We start from the raw sequence: 22870 nt of genomic DNA, 5'->3' as shown, positions 1-22870 counted from the left end.
AGTAATTATGCTACTTAACACAAGATACAGAGCTATGATTACAAAATTCATCAAGATTCATATAAGCCATCCAAAGCATATAGTGGGCAAATCGCATTAGCACCAAAGCGTCTGCTATAAGTGGTGGGGACTGTACCAGGTAAAAGCAGAATGCTGTTCGTGGCTGTTCTGAGAGCAGCGGCAGCAAGCGAGTGTAATTGGAATGAGAAGGAGGGTTGGGGAGGACTTGCATGTGGAGTGGAGGAGGGAGTGCTGGTCGGGGGGGGTCGTGGGGGTGCTGTGGCCGGGTCTCATCTGGAGAAAAACAGATAGCACCTTTGCTGTTCAGGTAAAGTCACTGAACTTCTTCCAGTACTTCACCAATGTCTTGGGGATGATGCTTCTGGTGTTGACGTTATCTGCTACCTCCTTCTAGGCCTGCTGCAGCAACTGCCTGGGCATCCATCTGCCACTTGTAGGGAAGAGGACCAGACCTCCTGGCCCTCACCTGCTCCACCAGTGCATCGCTGAACCTGGGATCTCTTGCTGGAGACATCAATCATAGATTCATCAAACTTAACACACAACTTGCTTTAGGAGATGCAATCTCATTTTAAATAGGCTTCAGACCTGTTGGCAATCCTGGCTACTAAGCACGGGCTCACGGGCTGCTCACCTATGACATTTAAATTAGGTCCCTTTTCACACAAAGAGAAGTCAAAATTTAGAACCCTCTCCCCCAAAAGGCTGTACGGCAGGTAAGTGGAGTTGAGGTACAGATCAGCCATAATCTAATTGTATGGCGAAGCAGGCTCGAGGGGCTGAATGGCCTACTCCTGTTCCTAATGGTGCTATGTTCCCAGCCATCAAAATGGTTGGGGACTCTCGCTACTGGCAAGAGTGGGCATCCGATCGCCCATTTATCGCCTGCCTGATTGGCACCACATGTGAAAATCAGCGCTGTGGTGCCGAAAGCTTCCTCATTACTGATACTCAGGATCCCTGATTTACAGTGACTGCACTAAGGCAAATTCGGTTTTAAGTAGAGCAAATTCAGCTGCTTAGGCCCTAAGCTCTGGAATTCCCTCCCTAAATCTCTTCACCTCTCTACCTCTCTCTCCTGCTTTAAGGCACTCCTTAAATCCTACCTCTTTGACCAAGCTTTTGGTCACCTGTCCTAATATCTCCTTATGTGGATCGTTATCAAATTTTGTTTGATAACCCTCCTGTGAAGCGCCTTGGGATGTTTTACTACGTTACAGGCACCATACAAATGCAAGTTGTTGTTGTAGATGGGATTCCATGCTGTCTACCGCTGTTTTTGGACATCGAGCTTCGCAGTTCCATCCCTTTTTCCATGAATACCATAAATCAGTGGCCTTGCCCTGACTTGTTTGTTTTCACCAAAAGAAAGACTGGTAGCTAAGAATTCTCTCATGAGAAGTAAATGACACTTCAAAACTCCCAAAATCTCTCTCAACATTTCTCAGAAAGTTACATGACTGTATTGACTGTGAGGTGATGCAAGGGAAGGAATCACAAGAAGGAAAAAGCAAAGAAGGAAAAGGGGAATTGGATATATACTTGAAAAGGAAAAATTTGGAGGACTTTGGGGAAAGAGCAGGGGAGTGGGACTAATTGGGTAGCTCTTTCAAAGAGTCAGCACAGGCACGACGCGCTGAAAAGCCTCCTTCTGTGCAGTAAGGTTCTATGAGTCTATGAAATTGATATATCCATACCGTTGTTCCCTTGGTCTGACAATACCATTCTTCAGCCATTCCAAGTATGGCAGAATTCAGCAGTATTTACTATTAAAACATCATCGTCACCAAAGCAGAATTTGTCTCGCAGCAGTAACAGAATCGTAAGATGTCTGTTTTAATAGTAGATACGATTATTGTACTTGTCAGTGGAATAGTACTAGTTGTGCTTTAAATTCCTATTCTTCACATGCCTGAAGGATGCAAATAACCTATAGCGCACATAACAATGAATCTGCACCAGCCTTGGGGCATGTTTCAGAGAGTGAAGGGCTGATGCTTCTGCCTGGCAATATTTCCATTTGATCTTGTTGGTTTATTCAGCAGCATAGCTGTTGGAATACAGCTTCTAAAACAACTACAAAACAACTTTGCAGCAAACAAAAATCCACTCAGCTGAAAGTGCCAAAAAAAATAGGTACAATTAGACACATGTAAGGAACATCTTAACATTTCAGGGAATCTTACTTTCTCGCTCGAGAACCCCATAATAGGAAAGGTTCTGTCATTAAGATATAGTTCAACAAGGTGTAGGGCACACCCATGATTCCCGATATGGGCAGGAGGAGCATCCCGCAGAGGAGAGAGAATTTGGGTTCTACTGGGAAGAGCAATATCGGCAGATGCCTGGAAGGAAGTCACCGCTCACTTCCTTTAGCACGATGATGCATAGATAGTGCAGGTGGCAGAGAGAAAAATATAACTTCAAAAAAAAGGCTGGGAAACTTTGGCTGGGAATTTCCTCGGAGCTGCTTCCCCTCCGCTGCTGAAACTTTGCCGGAAGTGCGCTGCAAACCCCTGGCGAAGCTACGGCGCCAGAGAGGGAGCAGTTCCGAGGAAATTCCCTGCTTTTGTAATCAGAAAGGCAACTAAACCTCCCATCGACAGCAAGGAGGTGATTATAACTGTTATAAAGTATATTTTGTGCGATTCTTTTTTATATGATTGATTATTCTGCTCATCAGTCATCATGTGTGTCGGCATCAAGCACTCACAGGCCAGGTTAGATGCAGAGTTTTCTGTACTGCATTGTAGTAATGTGTCTTTTTCCAGCCTCAGGGAATCGGCCCCCTAATGCAAAACATGAATTTTTCATTTTTGATAAACACCCTAGTGACCTGTTTGAGAGAGATTACAAATTTGGTGTCAAATTATGGGCATATATGGGGTCTCGTGACCACCTCAAACTGAGCTGAACCTGCCCAAATCATTTCACGTAGTATCCTGAGAGCTAGCAGAATGTGGAATAGCAAAATTTCAAGCTCAGCATTATAAGTTGGAAAAAGTAACAGTTCTTAGTGATTGAGTGGACTTTCCATTTTATATGCACAGTCAAGGTATGCGAGGTTCATAGTTTTACCCAATCACTGCTGACCACAATCCAAATCCCAGAATTAAAAGGATAGTATTCCACATGCTGTGCTTTCAATTCACATTCTAAAGCTTTCCTAGATGTTGGTTGAAATTTGTAACTGGTGGCTTGGACCTTTGTGATAAAGGTGAAGAAATGTATTGTTTTTCATCGGCTTTGTAATAGTTGGAAGAAGTGACAGTTCCTTGTGATTGTTGGGACTTTTCATTTTCCAAGCACATGTGCAAGATATGCTCAGCTTGTAGTTCTGCTTTTTTCAATATTCAGGGAGACAAATAACAGAAAGTAGAAAATGCAAAGAAACAACAGAAAGAACAAACTCAAATCAGTTTTTATAGGATGTACAATGGAATTTGACGGTAAAAAATTAAACCATCACCTAACTTTGAGTGACAGTACACACATGAATGACCATCAGGAATAAAAGTTCAGTTCACCTTTTTAAATCAGTGCATTTTGTATCACTAATTTTGTGCTCTTTGTATTTTTCTCTTTGAGCTTTTGGGTTACGGTTGGTATGAAACTTAAGACAGTTATTCTAATACTATACCAATAAACTGTTCCAGTTTAACCTTAACGCTGCTCGATGGGATGGTCGAAATCTTGTTTATTCCACATCGTTTCAGGACATCTATTTATTTTAAAAGTAGCAAGAAGTAAAGTGACGAAGGTGCGTGAAATTGGGGCAGTTGGCCTGTTACCGTGCCAGCAGTTTCAGAGATGCAATTTGTTACAGATCAGTGGGACACCCGATCTCAGTCTGTGTTTGTGCAGCCAGATGTTAACGTTGCAGGAGACTGACATTTGTCATTTCAGAGATGCTGTTTTCTGGAAGGTTTGGTGAACTCAGAGAGAAAATGAGACACAAACCCCGAGACAGACTGGGAAGAAATTAGCGAGTCAGAGTGAGACTAAATACAGTTGCTGGGGTATCAGCCTTAATACATTATGACCCCATTTCCACATGAGGACAAATAACACATTTCACAGCTGGCAGAAGTACTGCACTGCATCAGAGGTACTCATTCTGCTTCACCACAATGATATCAGGGATGAGGAACTTCAGTTATGTGGAGAGACTAAAGAAGCTGGGATTCTTCTCCTTAGAGCAGAGAGGGTTAAGGGGAGATTTAATAGAGCTGTTCAAAATTATGAGGAATTTTAAGAATGTAAGAAATAGGAGCAGGAGTAGGCCATACAGCCCCTCGAGTCTGCTCCGCCATTCAGTAAGATCATGGCTGATCTTCAACCTCAACTCCACTTTCCCGCCCGATCCCCATATCCCTTAGAGTCCAAAAATCTATCGATCTCGGCCTTGAATATATTCAATTACTCAGCATCCACAGCCCTCTGGACTAGAGAATTCCAAAGATTCACAACCCTCTGAGTGAAGACGTTTCTCCTCATTTCGGTCCTAAATGGCCGACACCTTATTCTGAGACTGTCCCTCCAAGTTCTAGACTCTCCAGCCAGGGAAAACAACCTCTCAGCATCTACCCTGTCAAGCCCCCTCAGAATCTTAAATGTTTCAATGAGATTACCTCTCATTCTTCTAAACTCCAGGGAGTATAGACCCAGGTTATACTCAGGCCCAGAATGTAGGTTTTGATAGAGTAAATAAGGAGAAACTGTTTCCACTGGCTCAAGGATCAGTAACCAGAGGACACAGATTTAAGAAAGTTGGCAAAAGAACGAAAGGGAAGATTAGGTGAATTTTTGTTTACGTACTGAGTTGTAATGACCTGGAATGCACTGCCTGAAACGGCGGTGGAAGCAGATTCAATAGTAACTTTCAAAAGGGAATTGGATAAATACTTGAAAAGGAAAACTTTTGCAGGGCTATGGGGAAACAGCAGGGGAGTGGGATCAATTGTATAACTCTTTCAAAGAGCCGGCACAGGCACGATGGGTCGCACGGCCTCCTTCTGTGCTGTATGATTATAAAACCTTACATGCCATTAAAAAGGCCAAAACCATGGTGAATTTTAGATCCTCGTTGTCAGTAAAGAGGTCACAGCAACTAAGGACTAAAAACAGATAGCTTTAAATATCTAGTTGCCTTCCATTTCTGTGGTGTGTATGTATAAAACAATTTCCAGTATCCTGCTGGAGAAAAATTGACATTAATCTAGTATCAATAACATAGATGCATATGCCTTCAGCTATTTATCACTATCTTTTTATCCTGTCATCCCCACCGCACCACTTCTGCTGCATTTAGCACAGTCACCATGTAGCAGTTAAAAATGAGAAACACTGTTCTACACACAGAAGAAAATCTAGGCTATATAGATATGTATCAAAGGATGACAGGTATGTGACAAGAAGGTTAAGCAGTAATCCAGTTTTGGGGTTCTGCTTAAACTTCGCCCTAGCAGTTTATGGCATTATAGAAAGTGCTTCATTGAATTACTGCCTTGTAATTCCTGGCCAGATTTCCAGCCATCTATTATCCCATTTCATACTTTACAGCATGTAATACGCTCAATAAGTACATCTATGAAACACTGACACCTCTGGGATCAAGGGTTTACACTAGGTGAGAATTGACTAATGCTTTCTCCTCTAAGTATTACTGTTTCCTCAGTGCTGATGTTACTTCACTGTCCTGAATAACTTATTGTGATGAAGGTTTCCCTCTTCCAGAATCAATGCAACTTTAAAAAAAACCTATACGGCCCTGAAATTATGGGGTCCAGCTCTGCCGGCAGAAATGTGGCGGAGCAGGGCTCTCGGCTGCAGATAGCATAGCTCGTGAACCCCCCACCCCCCCCATCTCAAATCGTGGGGATGGGCGGGGGCTTAGAAATAATCAGGGCGGACAGCTCATGTCTGTGAAGACGCTACAGAGACGCCTGCCAGGAAATCGGAGTGTCACCCTGCGGCTCCGACTGGGGGGAGAGGAGCCAGAGGCCCTTAAAGGGCCAAAGGGGAAATATCTTTTAAAAAATTGTTTCCCTCCTAAATGGGAGAATTGTGGGCATAGAAGGTAATCAGTCCCTTTGGGGCCCTTTAACAGGCCCATGCGCCCAGCAGAAATGGCATCCATTGTGCGTTGAAATAACATGCTGGGTTCAATTCCCAGGGTAGCCCAGGATTATCCCCAGACCCACCGCAGTGCTTTTGGCAGACTTAGAGAAGGAGAACAGGTGGAAGAATTGACCGCAATCCTCCACCCAGAATTTGAGCCACAGGCTGCAAGGGGCTAAAACCCAGCAGATCCAAATTCTTCCCCCTACAGATGGTCTATTCCATTTCCTCCCTCGAATCCCACCGGTATTTCAGACCCACAGTGTCTGCTGTTCATCAGTGTGAATGCACAGTTGCTAAGGTTTCCATGGACTGAGCAAACGTGTGATTTGAATACATAATTCCATAGCCGCTACACCTTACAATTCTTATTCTGCCATGTGCATCTAAAGAAGGAGCCTCAGGCCAACAGAGATTTTACTGTGGAACACATGTTATGGCCTCATCGGTTTCCATTACTATCCCTAACTGCATTACATCATCCTCAGTTAGATCAATATTATGAAAAATAGAACGTAACTAAAATCTTGTTTGGACCACTCACCCAGACATGTCAGTTGATGGGTTCTTCATCATTAAGAGCTGTCCTAACTCCAAAGCATAGAACACTAGCTGCCTGATAGGAGAGGAGCCTAATCATCAAATAGTCATGGTGATACAAATGAAAAACTAGCTTAAATCGGATAAAGAAAATTACCTGAAAATTGGTGTGAAACATGGGGACATTTAATAAATATAAAAGGAGCTGCAGAATGTGAGAAAAAAAATCTAACAATAGCACAATATCAAAATAATTTATCAAACGTTGAAAAACAAAAGCTATATTTGTGGTCTATACGTGGTGCATGGCGGATTTTCCAATTTCTTCACCACTCAGCTGTGAAAGTAGGGAGCCACCATGAAAGCTTGGAGAAGGAGCTATGTTATACTAATCTGCCAGACATTTCCCATTAAGTAGCGGTGAATAAGTTCAGGGTTGGTCTTAGCTCCCTTCATGATATATATATTTTATTTATATTTCCTGGGAACTGAGTATCCTCAGAGAAGGCATCATTGCTTACAATGACTTTTGTTTTTAGATGTCAGCCATGACACAGCGGTAGCATTTTCGCCTGAGTCAGAAGGTCGTAGGTTCAAGCCCCACTCCAGAGACTTGAGCACACAACCCAGGCTGACACTTCAGTGCAGTACTGAGGGAGTGCTGCACTGTCAGGGGTGACGTTTTTCGGATTAGACGTTGAAACCTCTCAGGTGGACGTAAAAGATCCCATGGGCATTATTTCGAAGAAGAGCAGGAGCTAATCATTTGCCATTACCACAGGGGTCAATTAAAAAGACGCCGCTTAAAACGTATTAAGCACCAACCCTGGCTATTTCGCTCAGTTCAAGCAACTATTCGCACCTCATTAAAGTGCGATTACCCTAGTGATGTGTCTGCCGTTAAATCCTTTCATGATTTCTGAGATTTGGATCAGACAGTCCTGCCATCTCCAGTTCCAACTTCCTCCCCCCGGGAGCTCTAGAACTCCTGTGACTTCTGCAAACCCTTTTTGCAGGCTAACTTGCTGCCACCGGTGGACGGGTTAGAGCCAGATTTTTGGGGCAGGAGCTCGACCTGGATGTTGGGCAGGACGCCACCCTGGGCGAGGGTGACACCATCCAACAGCTTGTTGAGCTCCTTGCCGTTGCAGATGGCGAACTACAGGTCCCGGGAGGCAATACACGACTTCTTGTTGTCCTGCGCCGCCTTGCCCGCCAGCTCCAGGATCTCGGCCGTCAGGTATTCGAGGACAGTTAGAAGTGTAATTTTCATCACAATTTGGAGAATTGTCCTTTACACACTGAAGGTATTCCCATTTATATAATTTATTTTATTTTAACCCCACATCTGTAAAGTACTTTTTTAAATTTTTGGTGACACCACAGAGTGGGCAAATCAGACTGACACCAATGCGCCCACTATAATGTTGTCATTGTGCTTAAGAGTTTCAGGCGGAATAGAGACATAAGGTTGTCCTCACATTACAGTACACTGGCACACAACAAAACCAGAAAGCATATGTTGCTTCCTATTTTGTAGTCAAAAAATGACAGCCATGACAAAAATGACAAACAGCCATTCTCTCTTTTTTGGTTCACAGGTAAAAGCACTTAACTAGGGTCATCAAATAGCTTGTTCTCATTTCAAAAAGCGAGAGCCAATGAAACAGGTCTATTTCTGGACGTTAATTGTTTAGTGGTGCATGTCCTCAATTATTCACTACTAAAATTGACATTTAAAGAAGAAAGTAATTCCAAGGTGCATTTTGTGAACTTAATTGTCTCTCAAAGCGTCCTAGGGAGTTACTTTTTTTTCTTAACTGTTTCAAAATAATCCCATTGTTTGTCCTCCATTTTCTAAGTGGGGCAGACAGTGTTATCAGGTGAGTAGGATCCCTCCAGAGTGTGCCTGCATCTTACTGTTTTCAGAGACAGTTTTCTCTTTTATTGTTTACTTTTGTTTAGCTCCATGTTTGCTGCATGTTTATATCACTAAAGCTCCTCCGTTAAACTATTCACTGAAGAAATGGAAGACACAGAGGGGTATTTTAACCCTAAGAACGGGTGGATTGGGGGAGGGTGGGAAGCTAAAATAAATGAATTTTCCAGTGCGACCACAACCCGGCTCTAACTTCTGAGTTTAAGGGAGGTGCGTTTGGATGTGGGCGAGTAACCTACTCGTAGGAGTCAGGTTCCTAATTAGTGCAGGCGGGCAGTTAGTTATTGGAGTAATTAACGTCATTATGAGATGTTAACTAGGCCTTTTTAAATTGATTTTAACAGACCTTCAAATTTAACGCCTCCGGCACGGGTTTCCCAGGGCTCGTGAATCTCGCCAGTGAAACAGAGGCAAGAAGGGCCGGATCCATGAGGTAAATGCCTTTATTGCCCTGCTTGTAGGCCAGGAGGAGCAGGAGTGTTTCCTCCAGGCCCAACAAGCTTACCTGCCGCAATTGGACCCCCACGATCGGCCACCCCCCCGATGTCCGATACAGCCCGCGATATCCAACCCCGATGTCCTTGGCACTCCCCGATGTCCGACCTCAACCCCTAACTGTACAAATATAATTATAACATTTACCCACCTTCCAGCCCTCCATAATTTCCTTGTGGCATCCGCTCCCTGGCTGCTTTCCCGCCCTACAGGCAAACCAGCCAGCCTGTCAATCTGGCTGGCTGTTGCATAGGAAACCTGTTGAGAAAATTCTAAAAATGTCCCTCAGTTAAATTCTGGAGGACATACTGAAAACCCATACTTCCGGGTTTCCCGTCCGGAAATCCTCCCCCCCACAGCCCCGGTTGTCTTCACGGCCCCAATTAAATATCGGGGCCACAGAGTGCAAGTCTCTTATATATGATTCTTCTTAAAATTAATTAAAAACTAACTAAGGGAAACATCAGGTGTTAAATATTAATCCTTAAGAGTTGCCTTCTTTTTTTTGAAATGTTGAAATTATTAAGAACCAAAGGATAGGTTGCATTCATTATCACTCTCACCTTGGAGCATCACACACCAGGAGCCTTCATTGAGACGTAGATGTGAGGATCAGCAGCTCCTATGGGATTTTCTGTCATTCTCGCTGGGCATGCAACTTCTAAAATCTACTCTTAAAATCCTTTCCTTATTTTTTGGGAGATAGTTGAGCCACAAAGTCAGGAAAAGACAAGAGATTTTAAAGCGTTAATGAGGGATGCTGTGGACCCAATGACTTCAACCAAGATGATGAGGCTAGCTTATCACTCGTGGACATCAGGCATCTGTGCTTGAACAGATGCTTCTCATTAAGTACTAAAGATACTTGTCTCTGTCATTAAAAGGGGAAGTTAAGTGAAACCATATCAAGGGTCTGTGAGAAAAGGAATTGGGCCTCTTGAACGAAAGAGCCTGCAAGTCAAATTGTGCATCCTAGTTACCAGGAGAGAACAGTGAAAAAATTGTTTGAAAATCTGATGTTCACATCCTGCTGTAAATTTCCATTTAATTAAATTATTTGTTCCCTTTTTTTTTAAATGTGGTTTTCTTCCCTTTCTTTCTCTAACCCTGCACCTGCTGCCATTCCCTGGCTGATTACTGAGCAGGAGACCTCTGCACTTTCTAACTAATATTTCCAAGTACACGCCACAAACAATCTGGCATAAATCACTCCCAGATTTTTACTTTCCTTCCAGTGAGAAGCATCTGGCCTCTACTCAGCATCACCACTTGGCAATCTAAACAAGACTTCCAAACAAATGCATGGTGAACTACACAGGAGAGGCTGCATCCTGCCACTGCACTCTAGCATAGGCCCTGCTGCCTTTGTTGTTATTAATACAGAGACAAATTGATGTTAAGATTTGTGAAAAGAAAGAACTTGCATTTATATAGCACCTTTCATGACCTCAGGACGTCTCAAAGCCCTTTACAGCCGATGATGCACTTTTGAAGTGTAATGTAGGAAACATGGGAGCCAATTTGCACATAGCAAGGTTCCACAAATAGCAATGAGATCATGAACAGATAACTTGTTTTAGTGATGTTGGTTGAAGGATAAATATTGGCCAGGATACTGGGAAGAAGTCCCCTGCTCTAGAATAGTGCCATGGGATCATTACGTCCACCTGAGAGGGCGGATGGGGCCTCAGTTTAACGTCTTATCTGAAAGACAACAACTCTGACAGTGCAGCACTCCCTCAGCATTACACTGAAGTGTCAGCTTAGATTTTGTCCTCAAGTCTCTGGAGTGGGACTCGAACCCACAACCTCCTGACTTGGGCGAGGGGGCTACCACTGAGCCAAGGCTGTGTTCGTTATTTGATGTATAGATTGAGCTAGATCAGATCAGCTAGCCCCCGATTTAATACGCACTGTTCTGCAAGTCTGAAGCTGCTGGCACTGTGGAATCTGACCCTTTGCTACTTTTATTCTAGCTGTTGCTCCATTCCCTGCGAGTGGGGGTTGTTTGGCCAGGCCACCAATCAGGGATCCACGGCTCAGCCCGCTCACGGCCAGGAAAGATGACGGCCTCTGCTTCTGGCAGCAGCTTCTGTGTTTGTTCTGCCGGCAGTGCTGCCCCATTCACTTCACAGCACTGCAGGTAAAGTCAGAGCTGCCACTAAGCAATGCTGTAAAGGGGGTGCGAAGAACATGCTTTACCAGAGATGGGAAATCTTGCAATGTTTATGATGATGCTACAAAAAGTGATTAAAGGAAGCCTTCCTCACTGGATATTTAATGTAAAACTAAAACAGGTTATCTGGTCATTATCACATTGCTGTGTGGAAATTGGCTGCCGCATTTCCTACATTACAAGTGACCACACTTCAAAAGTACGTCATTGGCTGTAAAGCACTTTGAGTCGTCCTCAAGTCGTAAAAGGCACTGTATAAATGCAAGTTCTTTCTTATTGAAATGATGCTTAGAAACAAAGGACAACATCAAGGTCGAATGGTGTTACTAGTTACTTGATATTTACTGCAGAAAACAACTGTTAGAAAGCCGATGGAACATTTGCACCTAGCAGTTCCAAGGATAGGCATCTGAAAACTTCCTTAGTTTGCCATTGCACAAACTTATTTTGTAGTTTATTTTAAAAGATTTTTTTCACTCCCCATACCTTAAACTGTATTGTTATAATAATCGTTATGGGAAAACCCGGATATATATCTATGATTATTCATTATCAATCATCAAACTACTAAACCATAAAAAGCAGTGAACTTACTAAGACTAGGGAAGGTTTGAAGAACCTTTTTTCAGAATAAGGCTGCAACAAAAATATGTTTTTTTTTAATTGTGTTATGAGTAATTAACTGAAAACATGGTCTCCAATGCATTCAGAAATTCCTGTATCTCAGTATTCTTAGTTGTAGAAATAGTATCGTAAAGGAATGTTAATTTGGGAGTTATTGTCTTATAAATTCACCAGTTCTGGGAATAATTTTATTACGTTTTTAAACGTTATGTTTATAACATGGCATTTAAATTGATCTTTACTCAGCCAAGTTACATATAAATGAGAGGTATATATTAAATGAATATGCAACATGTAACTATTAAGGAAAAAAATCACCTCTTGTAATTTAATATCATTTACATCTGAGTTATTTTAGCTTTTGAGATCTGACTGCTTGAGATGCCACTTGTTCGTATGCTCCCTACTTCTGATTTCCGCTACCTAGAACAGCTAATTGGGCTGCTAATTATAGGTGTATGTATTAATGTGAGTGTTCCGCTGGCTAAACTAATTTGTTCTCTAAGGCATAACAGGTTTTTTTTTTACAGAGAAGGAGGACTGTGTCAACTGTACAGATGAATGCCGTGTCTTGGGTCATTCAGATAAGTGTTGGATGCCTCAATTCCCTGTTCCAAACCAAGCTGAATGTTCAGACTATCGCCGGAATCTTTTTGTACCAGCCGTAGAGGCCACAGTTGAATCTGAAACTCATGAAAACACGACTCCCACTGGGAAAAAAACTTTCTGTACTTTTGGGAAGGACAAACGAGAGCACACCATTCTCGTTGCAAATGTAAAACCTTATTTAAAAGCTAAGCGCGCTCTTAGTCCTCTCTTGCAAGAGGTCTCATCAGCTGCAAGCAGTCCAGACAAGACTTCGGTTGCAGGCAGTAACAGTTCAAGTAAACGATCTCTGGGTGGACTTGAGGTGAAGCAGAACATGGCTGACACATCAGCAGAGTCAACCGCCCAGTATTTAACATCTGATACCCACTACCCATCACCTGATAAACGACATGACAGCCACTTCATTTCACCTGAAGCAGTGGCAACCGTCTTTGCAGATGTGCACTCCAGAGTTGGCCGGGAGTTCAATGAGGTGGACACTGTCCTGGACCAGTACGATCCCTCAAACCGGGACCTAGGACGGGATGGAGTGGACGCTGAGCAGGTAGTTCGAGAAATCGACAAGCTTTTACAAGATTGTCGAGGAAGTGACCCTTCAACTGTGAGAAAGTGAACACTGTGTAATTAGTGACAGTTGACTACCTTTCTTCTAAAGGAAGAATCACTCAAAAGTTTCGAGGTAGCATTGTTTTTTCCAGATGATGAAGCACCAGTGGCAGAATACAAGGAAAGATGATGCTAGTTGATGTCTGTGAGCTAGAATTCAAAGTGCCCATTTGTGCACTTGTCATTGGTTTTTTTTGTGTCTTAGGAAACAGAAACCACATGCGTTTTCACCAGAATAGTTACGAAAAATTGATGTGTTTCATTCACTGAATTGAATTTCGACAATCTCAATATATGCCCTTCCCTAGATAAAGAAGTGGAAAGTGCAGGTGCTGTCAAGCTAACCAGTGTATACAGCTCTGCTTACAAAACAATATCGTTGTTTAACAGGAAACAATGAAGTGCAGCATTGATAAGAAGCAGGTATCAGCTTTCCAGAAAATATTACAAGTCTTTAATTCAGAGTGTACAGTTATTGTCAGCTGACATAGGTGTCCTTATGAACTAGGTTTATCTGCAGTGAACAGTGCATCATTGATTGTCACCTCACAGAACATTTCATTCTGGACCATTATGCAATGATGCACATCTAGATCATTTGTATGAACCCGCTTTAAAATATTTCCATAAAATGGGTTCAGCAGAGGGAAAACATTTGCCCCACGCTCTCAGACCTAATACAAAACAAGTACAAAAGGGTAATTCTCTAAGCTGTACTACCAAAGAGTGACATTTTAGTGTCCAGTTGTTTAAATTCCTCCTCTGCATTTTAGCCATCAAAATGTTGTCACCATATAATTGTCCAATGGTAAAATATGTCGTGTCCCAAATGAAGAAATACTGTTCCATATTAGTAGGCATTTATGTTACATTCGAGATGGACACTAAAATGACTCGTTAGGGGGAATACCTATGAAGTACTAGCAAAACAAAACATATCGATGTGCAAATGTGAGAATCATGGAGTGTTTACACTGAATCTAGCTTTTTAATTGATTTATTGCAATATCAGTGCATATGAGCCAAACTTGTTAATTGTACTAAGAGCTATATTGTGTATTTTATTAAATTAATATATAGTTGTGTTGCAAAATATTTGGGCTTATATTGTATTTGGCAAATGTTGCCTTAGTAGCTGTCGAACTCTATGAGTTTTATTTCACTATTTTCCCCTTTTTCCCTTTGGAATGTGGGAAGCAGTGTACACGAGCAGATTCTGTTTAACGAGCCAGTAATGTATGCTTCAAAGTAATCCTTCAAGTATATCAACCATTCAAAGTATGGTGACTGAATTAGAAATGTGTGTTTGTCAGTAATATTTTGGAATTGTCTCCATATTTTGAAATGTTTCTATATTGTTGAGTTTTTTTTCGTGTGCGCTGCAGTTTTTATAGAATTGACCAATGTCATGTTAACTCAACTTGATAGCTAAAAAGGAACAATACCGCTTAATAATTACCCGTGCAAGAGGTGAAAACTAAGGAAAGCAACTTGAACTGAAAGCTCATCAGTGACACTATTTAGTCACTTTGCTGTCTATTTTTTGTGGAGAGCTTTCCATTAAGTCCATATCAGTTTAATAAAAACATAACCTCAACACTTTAATTAACAACAAAACAAAAAAAAGTAATTCTGAATAGCAATGAGGTATTCGCACAGCCTCATTAAGCTGTACTTTCAGGCTATTTGTTTTCTAATTTGAGTAGAAGTCACCAAGGTCAACAGCTAGTCTTGATAGCCAACATAATATACACCCACTCATTATTGCCTAATTACATTATTTTGGCATCAAGCAAAATTAATCAGAGCAGTATTCAGGAGGGATTTTTGCTATCAAGGTTTGTTGACTTGAAATGTAATTGAATGAAGCCTGATTGAGGTCCTGACTTCCCCAGCGCCCCCCGCCCCCACCCCGGTCCTTGAGCTGATGCTCTGCATTTATCAGTCCCTGTCACCCCATAGGGCTCAGAGCTACACCGGGCAACTAGTAAGAACAGCATATGTTGTATGGAATAACTCAACTGCTATTGTTAAATGGCTGTGTTTTAATGTGATCTATCTGGAAAACGAGGACAAAGAATTAAAGCAATTACTAACATCAATGTTGCCTGCTTTTGCATTCATTAAAGCCACGGAAGTATGTTGGGCTCTCTGTACCACAGTACACCTCTTTGTAATTACAGATGTATGGCTCCAGTGAGTAATGCAAGGTATTGTAACTGTCAAAACCAGTTATCAGGTTGCCAACAAATTACAGCCCTTGCTTTGCAGATTAGACAAAAATATATTCTTACTGAAAGAGTGTATCAGCTGAAGAAATCTGCTGGCATCGTGATTAGATATTAAAATGGTATCCCTGTCTTTGGTGAAAAATAACAGATTGAAATATCTGTTCCTAAAAAAAATGAAATTCTACACTTGCTGAGCCAATTGTGTATATTGCTGATAACTAGATGTTACCTTGAAGCCCTGTGTATGATTTAAATCAGTGAATAAACCCACACCTCACAAGAAATAAAGAACTTTGTAATGTCAGTCATACGATTAATTATATTGCACAACACCAGGATCAATAGCTTGCATTTGCTGACTTCAGTGTGATCACTAAACAGCATAAAACTCCAATCAGAGGAAGTGAACAATTATTTTTCCAAGCTTCGAAGAACAAAAAAATTAAGTCATGATTTTCTAACAGCATTAGTTCAAATAAGCTGATCTACTGCTAGACTATAGTGTGGCCTATTGCTTAGCTAATGGTGCCACAACAGCTTTTAAAAAAAAATATTGTTGATTAGGTAACAATGTCATAAATTTAACTTTACAATAAATTTAGAGTTGTTATTCCATCTGCAAGGAAAAATCTAACAAGTCACCAGCATCATATAAACAGTTTTCAATATAGATATTACTCTGTCCTCCAAATAAATATTGGGAAGACTGAAGCCATTGTCTTCGGTCCCCGCCACAAACTCCATTTCCTAGCCACCGACTCCATCCTTCTCCCTGGCCACTGTCTGAGGCTGAACCAGACCAATTGCAACCTCAGCAACCATATTTGACCCTGAGAATAGCTTCCGAGCACATATCCGTTCTATCACCAAGACCGCCTACGTCCGCCTCTGTAACATCTCCCATCTCCGCTCCTGCCTCAGCTCATCCGCTGCTGAAAGTAACATTCGCGCCAGACAAGTGCTAGGCAACCTCCAACAAGAGAGAGTCTAACCACCTCCCCTCGACATTACCATCGCCGAATCCCCCACCATCAACATCCTGGGGGTCACCATTGACCAGAAACTTAACTGGACCAGCCACATAAATACTGTGGCTACAAGAACAGGTCAGAGGCTGGGTATTCTGCAGCGAGTGGCTCACCTCCTGACTCCCCAAAGTCTTTCCACCATCTACAAGGCACAAGTCAGGAGTGTGATGGCATACTCTCCATTTGCCTGGATGAGTGCAGCTCCAACAACACTCAAGAAGCTCGACACCATCCAGGACAAAGCAGCCCGCTTGATTGGCATCCCAATCCACCACCCTAAATATTCACTCCCTTCACCACCGGTGCAACGTGGCTGCAGTGTGTACCATCTACAGGATGCACTGCAGCAACTCACCAAGGCTTCTTCGACAGTACCTCCCAAACCCGTGACCTCCACCACCTAGAAGGCCAAGGGCAGCAGGCACATGGGAACAACACCACCTACACGTTCCCCTCCAAGTCACACACCATCTCAACTTGGAAATATATCGCCATTCCTTCAGCGTCGCTAGGTCAAAATTCTGGAACTCCCTACCTAACAGCACTGTGGGAGAACCTTCACCACATGGACTGCAATGGTTCAAGAAGGTGGCTCACCACCACCTTCTCAAGGGCAATTAGGGATGGGCAATAAATGCTGGCCTGCCAGCGAAGCCCACATCCCATGAACGAATAAAAATAAAGAAACCCTCATTCGTGCATTTATTACCTCTAGCCTGGACTATTCCAATGCTCTCCTGGCTAGCCTACTATCTTCCACCATCCATAAACTTGAGTCATCGAAAACTCTGCTTCCCGTATCCTAACTCACACCAAGTCCTGTTCATCCATCTCCCTTGTGCTCGTTGACCTACATTGGCTCCCACTCCAGGAACGCTTCTATTTTAAAATTCTCTTCCTTGTTTTCAAATCCCTTCATGGCCTCACCCTCCTTATCTCTGTAACCTCCTCCAGCCCTACAACCCTCAAGATCTCTGCGCTCCTCCTATTCTTGCCTCTTGTGCATCCCTGATGTTAATTGTTCCACCATTGGCGGCTGTGCCTTCAGGTGCCTAGGCCTTAAGCTCTGGAATTCCCTCCCTAAACCTCTCTGCCTCTCTACCTCTCTCTCCTGCTTTAAGATGCTCCTTAAAACCTACCTTTATGACCAAGCTTTTGGTCACCTGACCTAATATTTCCTTAGATGGCTCGGTGTCAAATTTTGTTTGATGATTGCTCCTGTGAAGTGCCTTGGGATGTTTTATTACATTAAAGGCGCTATATAAATGCAAGTTGTTGTAGGAGATTTCAACACATCAGATGTTTTACTTACCAGTCAGAAGAAATTAATGTGAAGAGCATCTAACCACATGACATCCTATTAGAGCAATGTGCATGATCTAAGAGCCTGCAACAGGAGTATCTGAAAGCCCTCTTAAAAGTGAGCACAAAAGAATATTGCAGTACTAAAGTTGTAACCAAAACTTAACACAAAAGAGGAACTTAAATTATGGATTCATGGATATCGAACAGAAGATAACCCCTGGTTAGGCACAACAAAGGGAAAAGAAGTCAGATGAGTGCTGACTGGTCTAGGAAAAAGGACAATCAGTCTTTGTAACAACTGAATGAGTAGCTACAAATCTGGAATGTGCAAACCACATAAAACAAACAAAATAAAGAACCAAATAGAAGAGCTCATTGGGTAAAAAAAGTGGCAGAGCATCTCTGAGAGAACAGAGCTATAAACATGTCAAAGAATAAATGGATTTGAGATTGGCGATGATAAGGAAGAATCACATCTTATTTCATGTGGGAGGAGGGAGGGTCAGAGTGTCCCTGCAGGAGCACATAGCAACAGTCGAAACCGATTTAACTTGATTATTTTGTTGAGATAGTCTACTTACAAAAAAGATGGCTCACCATAAAACAGAAAAAAGGTAAAATCTTTTGCAAAGTAACGGTCAAAAATCTGAGTACCCAAAAAAGGAGTATGGCCATTGAAGATTAAGAAATCTAAGTGAAGCACGTTCTGAAGGTAGTTTCTTCCAAGAGGATTTGAGTGGTCAGAAGCCCAGCCATGGTGGTCATGAAATAGAACCAAAGAAGAGTTTCCATAATCCATGTGAAATAGGATTTTGAAGTGTATACAGCCTAAACTGAATTAAAGAGTGATAACAAAGGGGAATCCTTAAAGAACAATGAAGGGAAACAGAAGAGAAAAAATGTATCAGAATGATAAGAAGTCCATCACTTGTCTATCAGGAAGTGCCCAGTGAAAAACAAAGATAAGAGGGACAATTCTGTATAAAATAAACATTGAGAGTATGTTTGGGATCTAACTGACCTACAATACCTGCTGGTTTTAACAGAAGATATAAAATCTAGAACATAAAAATATTAAAGGTTGTGAACCAAGAGGTTGAAAGATAATGGTACATTGCAACTAAAAGCAGGAGCTCATACAAACAACCTAACTAATACACAGAATAGCACTTACCCACCAACATCACACAATTAGTAAAAGCAGAACTAATCCTTCAAGTGCGGTGATAAATAAGCTGTTAAGGATAATAAAGATCAAAAGGCACTAGAGGCCAGTGACTAAACTGCTTCTTTAGAATGATGCAGTGTCTCCATAACAAGCCATTTCTAACTAGCTTTATAAAAACTTCAAGAAAATAGGTTTTTTTTTGGTCAACTGGGCTCCTGACACACTTAAGAATCTCCAAACAAAACTACTGAGAAATCAACAAGAAAAATGTCTATTTGACCGATTTGGAGTACATGCTGACTTGTCAAGGCTTAGAGAACTTTGGCATAGGTTGGCAGAAACTAGACCTTCAGGACCTCAGGCTGTGCCTAACCTGCACAGTTTACTAACACAGAACATTGGTAAGCAATCCCATTGCTTTGTCAACTTGGGACCAATCAGCCTGTTCGAGCACTGGATTGGAGTTGTCAAGGAGAAATCCCAACCCCCGGTGATAGATCTACCTTTCCAGGTTTTCATCAATGAACCAGCACAAGTTTGAGCCCTTAATAGTGGACATTAGGCATGAGGAGTTCATTCTGAGCGGCATGATGAGCAGCAGTGACGTACCATAAAGTGTGCATGAGTATTGGCTTTGTCACCTGACCACATCATAGACACACACAATACCCCAATGAATGGTGATTCCATCAGGTTAGGCACTGAACCCTTGAGCATGTGCTCATGTAATTGGCCTCCAGCTATTGTCGCCCAAGCCTTAGAGTTTCCTCATTATCTGACAGACATCTGCCTTCAGCTTGCTGGAGGAAGCTACACACAAGACAGCCACCTTGATGTTGTAGATATATAAGTTGAATTTAAAAGAGGATCCTGTCGTAACTCTAATAACTATCAGCCTATATATCAAAGTAAACCATGGGTCTTCCGAACCATGACAACTGGTTCTGATCGATAGTGATCAAGACCTGGAGACCCATTAGAAAGTTTGTAAAACATCAGACTGCTGCTGGTTAAAATATTTACCAGGACATTTTGGCTGAGGTGTTTGAATAATCTCATCAGCAACATTGATTCTGGGGTGCAGATCCCTTAAGAACGAAATACCGGCCAGCAGCAAGATAAAGTGATCATCAATACTTGGGAGTCTTTTGGATCAGGATGTTCAGAAATGCTAAGAGTTTGCTGGACAGTAGAATTTTAAACCAAAAGTTGTAATGATGATTTTTTTCAGAGGCAGTTTTATGAAGAGGCCAGTGATTATGCAGACACATAAATAACAAAAGAAAAATTAGGATAGGGATAGGGATACACACGATAAACTCACAGGTAATGATAGCGAAATGGCAGAAATATTAAATAATTACTTTGCCTCAGTATTTACCAGGGAGACTAACATGGTAGACATGATGTTAGAAGAAGAGATCAAAAAAGATATAAAGACAATTAAGATAGAAAGTGGAGAGATAATTGATAAACAAATCAAACTTGGAGAGGATAAAACCCCGGGTCTGGATGGATTGCATCCGCGCATATTAAAATAAGTTAGGGAAGAGATCGCAGAAGCACTATTACGAATATATAAAAATTCATTAGAAAAGGGAATAGTGTCAGAGGACTGTTGGACTGCTAATGTGATTCCTATATTTAAAAAGGGAGTTAGAACAAGTCCAGGGAACTATAGACCAATTAGCTTAACATCGGTGGTAGGAAAGATATGGGCCCAGAAATTGTTCCGAGCGGCGAACGAACGGTGCTCACCATTCCATAGATTTATACTAACCCACTAACTTACCACGGTCTTTACTGCGGGAACTTCCTCTAGTAGGAATCTGAGAAGAGCCCAGCGTTAGTTGCAGCAAAGCCAGGACCTGTGGAAGAAGCGAGAGGATTGATCTCTCCCCACGACAACTCAGATTGCAGCATCCTTGAAAAGCTGTGAAGAGTCAAAACCTTGAAGTACAAACTGCAACGTAAAAAACCAGGAAGTGAAAGTTACACAAATAAAATCATTTGTAAAAACAGTTATAGACAGCGAAAAAAGAGAAGGTAAGAAATAATCGAATTAAATAAAAGAGACAGAGGAAAAAGAAAAAAAAGATTTAATTTTTAAAAATAAATTTTTAATGACCAAAAATTATTAAAGTAAGGAGTAATGATACTCCACGTTTTTAAATGTTAATTTTTAGTTGTTTGGCAGTCATTAAGACTGACCGCGCTATTAAAACTTGGTTGGGTCTACTGCCACCACTATGGTGGCACTAACACATTCTGGTATTGCCACCGGCAGGATGTGGGAAGACAATACTTACCCAACCCTTTGTCTGCAATGTGTAATTTGATCCAGTCTGCTACAGAGTAATTCAAGTTCTCTGGAATGGGTAATTTGATCTAGTTATTGTCAGGCAGGCTACAGAGTTCAGACGAGGCACAGTGCTAACACTACTGATTTCAGAGAACAGAACAGTATTAACACCACCAAGCCCAGAGAACGCACAGCACTGACACTACTGATTTCAGAGAACGCACGGCACTGACTCTACCAAGTAAAGAGAACGCACAGTGCTGACATTACAGTGTTCAGATAGGAAGGTGTGAGGCCATGGAGGGAATTCAACATGAGGATGAGAATTTTAAAATCAAGGTGTTAGTGGTTCGAGAGCCAATGTAGGTCAACGAGCACAGGGGTGATAGGTGAACAAGGCTTGCTGTGAGTTAGGATACATGCAGCAGAGTTTTGGATGAGCTCAAGTACATTGAGGGTGGAAGATGGGAGGCTGGCCAGGAGAGCACTGGAATAGTCAAGTCTAAAGGTAACAAAGGCACGGGTGAGGGTTTCAGCAGCAGATGAGCTGAGACACGAGCGGAGACGCGCGATGTTATGGAGGCGGAATTAGGCAATCTTGGTGATGGAGTGTATATGTGGTCAGAAGCTCATCTCGGGGTCAAATAGGATACCAAGGTTGCGAACGGTCCGGTTCAGCCTCAGACAGCGGCCAAGGGAGGGATGGAGTTGATGGCTAGGACCGAGGTTGTGTCAGGGACCGAAGACAATGGTTTTGGTCTTCCTAATATTTGGTTGGAGGGAGCAGGAGGTGGGTCTCATGGTCAAGATGAGCTCGGCGAGGGCATGAGGGGAGATAGGAGAGAAACTAGAGAAAGATGCAAATTCACGGCTACGGCAAGGGGGAACCGTAGGGGAAGTTTGGTTTGGTGGGCTAGCGGAAGAGAGGGAAGCAGCAGAGGCAGGTGAATGGATGGTCTCAATTTAGTAACAAAGTAGTCCATGAGCTCCTCACATTTGTTGTTGGAGGTGAGGGTGGAGGAGGCATGGGAGAGGGGTTTAAGAAGACAGTTTGTAGTAGAGAAGAGAAGCCGGGGGTTATCTTTGCATTTCAGGTTGTTCCTGGAATAGTGAGCAGTTTTGACAGAGGAGAGCAGGACCCAATAGTGCTTTATGTGGGCCAGCCAGATTTGGCGGTGAATAGCTAAACCAATTGTCCGCCATAAACTTTCAAGACTGCGTCCCTTGAAATAAAGGAATGGAGATGAGGGCCGTACCAGGGGAAACGACCAGAGTGAGAGAAAGTAATGTTTTAACGAGGACAAGGATATCAAAGGTGGAGGTGAGGGTGTGATTGAGCAAATCGGTAGCTGCAGGAACATTGTGGTGAATGGAGGGCCAAAGGCTAGACAGTTGGTAATTTGAAAGTGCTTTTGTAAGTGACTTGGGGGAGAGTTTTTTCTGGGGCGGTCCAGAAAGATGTGGGGTTGGGAGGGGGAAGGGGGATGTGGGTGGAGAGGGATTCAAGGAAGTGGTCGGAGATGGCCTTATCCGCAATTGACACGATGGGTGTAGAGAGGCCACATGGTCAAGGAGGTAGCTGTGAAAAGGGGTAGGGGACTTTATGTGGATGGGGAGATTAAGGGAGGATAGGAGGGCAGTGAACTCAGAGGAGAGAGAGCATGCTGAGTTGAGATGGAGATTGACGTCACCGAGGATGAGAAGTT

General features: G+C 42.4%; 1 protein-coding gene across 2 annotated transcripts in view; it reads left to right on the top strand.

The window, feature by feature from the left end:
* pcdh17 (protocadherin 17) overlaps nucleotides 1-15232 on the top strand; it is an 89362-nt gene extending 74130 nt beyond the window's left edge. Inside the window, exon 4 of one of the 2 annotated variants that reach the window (XM_067986439.1) lies at nucleotides 12446-15232. In XM_067986439.1, the coding sequence (XP_067842540.1) occupies nucleotides 12446-13137 (692 nt within the window). In that variant the 3' untranslated portion in view covers nucleotides 13138-15232. The remainder of the gene's footprint in view (nucleotides 1-12445) is intronic. The other variant, XM_067986440.1, reaches the window with a different exon arrangement.
* The last annotated feature ends 7638 nt before the right edge of the window (nucleotides 15233-22870 follow it).

The sequence above is a fragment of the Heptranchias perlo genome, chromosome 6 (genome assembly GCF_035084215.1).
Source record: "Heptranchias perlo isolate sHepPer1 chromosome 6, sHepPer1.hap1, whole genome shotgun sequence".
NCBI lineage: Eukaryota > Metazoa > Chordata > Chondrichthyes > Hexanchiformes > Hexanchidae > Heptranchias > Heptranchias perlo.
The sequence above is the reverse complement of the archived record's forward strand: the minus strand, read 5'-3'. Positions and strand labels throughout refer to the sequence as shown.